This window comes from Sitophilus oryzae, unplaced genomic scaffold (assembly GCF_002938485.1).
Source record: "Sitophilus oryzae breed Bouriz unplaced genomic scaffold, Soryzae_2.0 scaffold_1393_pilon_pilon, whole genome shotgun sequence".
In the NCBI taxonomy this organism is placed as follows: domain Eukaryota; kingdom Metazoa; phylum Arthropoda; class Insecta; order Coleoptera; family Curculionidae; genus Sitophilus; species Sitophilus oryzae.
In genome coordinates this window covers 3,197,075-3,202,054 of record NW_022146052.1, presented here as the reverse complement: position 1 = coordinate 3,202,054, position 4,980 = coordinate 3,197,075, and the positions used below count along the sequence as shown (strand labels likewise).

Below are 4,980 nucleotides of genomic sequence, written 5' to 3'. Positions count from 1 at the left end.
AAGGATCCTGAAAAGTATTTTTATAGAAATATACTATATAATTATGTTATTAAACTAAATATAATCCGTAGATCGAAGACATGGTTAGGAGCTTGTAATATATTTTTACAAAAAAAAATTGAGCAACAATTTTTTTGTACATAAACTTGTGATATTACACTTGTTCAAGTCCATATGTAAAAAAATACACGTAAATAAAGCATTTCTTACAAATTGATTTGGTCACTTTATCTTGTTTACCAACGATATACAAAATATTGATTTTATTATCTTTATTCCCCGACAAATATGTTTCTAATTATTATTTGTTTGTAAATTTAAAAGCTCATTTTCGTTTCTATTTATTTCTTTACCCATACAATAACTAATTTATAAATATACAGGCAAGTTTGAATAATAGTCTATTTCAAATTTCCCGCGAAAAAATTACGAAAATTTAAAGGGACAAGCGAGACGAGGTCACTCTCCCCACCACTCAAACATGAAAGGTACCGCGCGAACTGTCGTCTCTTGTCTTATCTACTCTTTGCCAGGGACGCAGTTTGTTGGTGTAGAAATTGAACGCAATAGAGAGAAGAGACAAATTAAAATTACTCAAACTGCTTTGATTAATAAAATAATAAAAAAAATTGGTATGTCAACAGCTAAAACAGTAGCAATTCCAGCAGAACCAGGATCTCATCTCTCTAAGCCACCAGACTGCAACCAATTAGAAATTCAATCAACAGTGCCTTATCGCGAAGCGGTTGGATCGTTACTCTTTGTAGCTCAGGGTGTGTCGCGACCGGATATCGAGTACTCCGTGAATCGAGCAAGTCAGTTTCTAACCAATTACAGAGAAGAACATAGGCAAGCAGTGAAGAGGATTATTCGATACCTGGAAGGAACTATTAATTTCGGTATAGTGTACGGACATAGTGGGAGTGACGAATTGATCGGGTATACAGATGCTGATTATACCGGGTGTATACAAACGCGTCGATCAACGAGTGGCTTCACGTTTTTATTTGCAGGAGGTCCAGTCAGAAGCAGAGTGCAGTTTCCCTTTCCACAACAGAATCTGAGTACATCGCCCTAGCTCATGCCCAAGTAGCATTTTCACGACTTGCGACCACATGTTTACTAAACACAACGTTGGATTAGTTACAAAAAATAGTTAGCTTCCTACCTTGGGTATTAAAATAAATTTAAACGTTTTTATAACGTTTTGCCGACGTTGGACTAATACTACAGCAAAGTAGAAGCTTCTGCGACGTCGAATAAACGTTGTCTTGTAACCTTTTTTGCTGAAGTGATTTTTAGGTGATTCGGACAACGTAGTTACAACGTTGGACAATATAGTGTTTTCCGACGTCAGTTTCAGGACCTATTCCAACGTATGCAAACGTCGTCTGTTTTACTAATTCAACGTTGTTTAGATTTCCTAATTTATCTTACGTTGGTGGGACGTCGAGTCACTACCTTTTTGCAACTGTATTGAACCATAACCTTAAATCTTAAATTTTCACTTCATTGTTCTGTTCAGTCAGACATTTCAGTGCTGTTTTTGTTTTTATAAAAAAAAACTTGGTAAATGGGACATAAGAAATGTACATATAAAACTAAATTTAAATATACATCGATATATATTACCAATAGTTTATCCACTCCCTCATTTATTTGGAATATAGCTAACACAAGCTAGTTTCTAGGATGACTAAATTAGGCAATCTTGCGACTAGTATACTACCTACCTGTTAAGGCCGAACTGCGACTTTATTAGTCCAGTATGCGACTACTCGAACTACTCCATCTTAATCTCCAAAACAACAAAGTGAAAAGCCGCCATGTTGTTAAATAAGAAATGTTTCGTTCCTAAAATAGCAATTCCTGCTTTTTGAATACATTAACTTAAAATATTTGACCTAAAAAACACGCGGAAACAGTTTTTTCGACTGCGAATAAATTAGTCTCATTTTACTAAAAAAAATTCAAGAAAATTTAAAATTTCTTTATTTTAAGGTCATTAGTATTTTTCAAAGTAGAAACAACACGTTTATCAATAAAGTTGTTTGCGTTTAACTTTTTTGCCTTGGGTAATGAGTTACAGAGAGTCGGTTAAAGTGTTTCAATAATTATGATCTTCAAACATCCTCCACACTTAAATACTTTTGTTTTGTTTCCTTCACTGCCATCTGACATGTCTCTAACTAAATCATAAAAATAATATTTTACTATAATTATCCCAATTTAGGATAAAACGACTTAGACGCCATATTAGTTTTGTATTTCTGTGAATTAGGATTTTAAACAACGTTGCAGTTTGTACTAAATTGGGCTTCTAGCCAACGTCGGTATCCAACGTCGTTTCGACCCAAAAATTATTCTCCAAACTAGTGCAGACTAGGGTTGGCACCAGGTTGTGCCGACGTTGCGCCCCGACGTTTGGTCGCGTGACACAACGTTGTCCCGACGTCCAAATGCTTCTTGGGTGGTGTCAAAGAAGCCCTATGGTTAAAAGAAATGTACAACGAAATCGGAGTGTATACAGACAGAGTGCCCATATTTGTAGACAACCAATCAGCAATCAAGTTAGCTTGCCAGTGGCGGACTAAGCCTGTCGGGGGCCCGGGGCGGCGAAGCTAAATGTGGCCCCCTGTCTGTTTAGATAATGATATACTTCTAAAGCACATTTTGTAAAAATTGAATAACGTATGTATAATTGTTGACAAAATTCAAGTATTTATACAGGGTGTCCCAGGCTGAGCCTGCGTTAGAAGTTTCTAAAGAACTACAATATCTAGATACGAGATTTTGTGCATATCATTCATCCTCAATCACAATGAGATCTATTGATTAAAATATTTTCAATATGGCAGAGCTTTAAGTTGACAGCAACTTTCTTATTTTAAATAAAAGTGACCCCATTTTTTATTACATGCTCAAGTTCTCTGTAAAAATTTTATGAATTTTGATATTAAACACTCTATACCTAACGTTAACCGTTTTGAGAAAAAAAAATGTTTTTATTTATATTTTTAGAGGAAAAAAAAAGAAACTGCCTGTAAAAAATACATAGCCCACAAATGTCAAATTTAATGATTGCCACAGCCACTGTACCATAAAGAAGACATGTCAAAAATTAAATTGTCCGAAATGGCCGCAGCTGTCCAGCTCTTGGAGATTGAGCAGGTCCGTTACAGTAGCCCCCCCCCCCCCCCCCCCCCCCCCCCCCCCCCCCCCCCTGCACTACCTAGCACCCAACCTACAGAGCTAGCACCACAGCCCCTGGTGAATTACAGGACATTTTTTTGCGGGGGGCTAATGCTGAAAACGCTAGCCTCCCCCAGTTGGTACCTGCACTGCCAACTTTTAGCACTCTATTTGCCATCTAGCACTACCTAGCACCCAATTTACAGAGCTAGCACCACAACCCTTAGTGAATTACAGGACATTTATACCGGGGGGCCAATGTATCAACCCCAGTTGAATTTTTTCCCTTAAAACTTTAGCGCTCTATTGCACCCACCTAGCACTACCTAGCACCCATTTTACAGAGCTAGCACTACACTCCCAGAAGAATTTATAGCATATTTTCACCTGGCGCACAGTGGGGCGGATGGCAATTCTAGTGGGACAAAACGTCAGTGATGTTTGGGACTTTATTATCTCGTAATACGAGATAGTAAAACTAATAGGCATAAAACTGTTATAATATACATGACACAAAAACCGTACTGTAAACTATTGCTGTTGGATTCTATCCCTTCCTCCCATCCTTTACCCGAAAAACCTTAGTGGGTACGTAGCCGTAGTCGAATACGCAGCGTGACAAGATCGGCCGAGTACACAGTGTACACTTCCAAGCGCGCGCTATCCTCAAGTGTTTTATAAGCAAAAAATCAACAAGTACGAGTCCAGAACGGGAATAAAGGTCAGTGCCCACAGTCCTGATACATTAACTCACCCTAATGAACTGAGCCCCTTAATTCTCGCCCGTAACAATTGCCAAATAAATAAAATTATGATATCAGGTGAAACACTTACAAAAAACTCTATTTAACAGTCATTTCTTAATTACTTTAATAAAAAAAAAAAACACCCTGTATATTTTTATTTTAAAAATACTATTTATTAAGAAATAAATAGATGCACTATTTGCAAACCCAATCTTCTTTTGAAAGGTCTTCTATTAACCCTTTAACGAGAATTAACATTTATGTTTATACTAGCTGATTGAAATTAAACTTTTAAGCGTTCACCAGTTCAGCTTGAATTCCCTGTCACTAATAAAATACCTTCTAGACACGATTTATTCTATTTGCGAAAATTGTTTAAGGAAAAGCAACTTTTTTACAATTTTCGATATAAAACAATAAGGAAAATGATTGCAAATGGGTCTTTTCAAAACCTTTCGTTTTTGTCACTAAAGAAAGTTTGGGATACAAAAATTGCATCACGACATTCCACAAAACGGTCAAACTGGTCTTTGATGTTGATTTTAAAACGCCTTTTTTTCTTAAGGGCTTCAAAAAATTCTTAGCAGCTAACTTCAACCTAACCTAACCAAAAAAAAAAAAAAAAAAAAAAAAATTATGTTTTTTTTTTTCAACAATTTGGCAACACCGGTAAAAATAAATATGGGCATGGAAACTACAAATATTCTAGCATCAAAATTGCTTACTACATTTTGGTAACTATTGGTAACTCAAAAGATCTACATCATTCAATATATCGATATTTGAAAAAAGAAGTGAAAGTTTGATATCTGCAAAACAAAAGCACGAAATATTTTAACGAATAATATACGTGTAGTATATAAGTAAATAACATAATTTGGTTTGGAATAGAGATGTATAAGCACTTGTAAATATTTGTTTTCGTATAACTTCTGCCTTGCTGAGCAGAAAACGACTTTAGTTGATAAAAATATATCGAAATACATACAAAGAATATATATAACCAAAAAATAATTGATGCATTTTTATATCTATTGGAATG

At 35.6% G+C, this 4,980-nt stretch overlaps 1 protein-coding gene across 1 annotated transcript; it reads left to right on the top strand.

The window, feature by feature from the left end:
• The first annotated feature begins 634 nt into the window (after window positions 1-634).
• On the top strand, window positions 635-1,078 carry LOC115875679 (uncharacterized mitochondrial protein AtMg00240-like). The gene has a single exon (XM_030891210.1). The coding sequence runs from the start codon at window positions 635-637 to the stop codon at window positions 1,076-1,078; it is 444 nt and encodes a 147-aa protein (XP_030747070.1).
• Window positions 1,079-4,980: the final 3,902 nt, after the last annotated feature.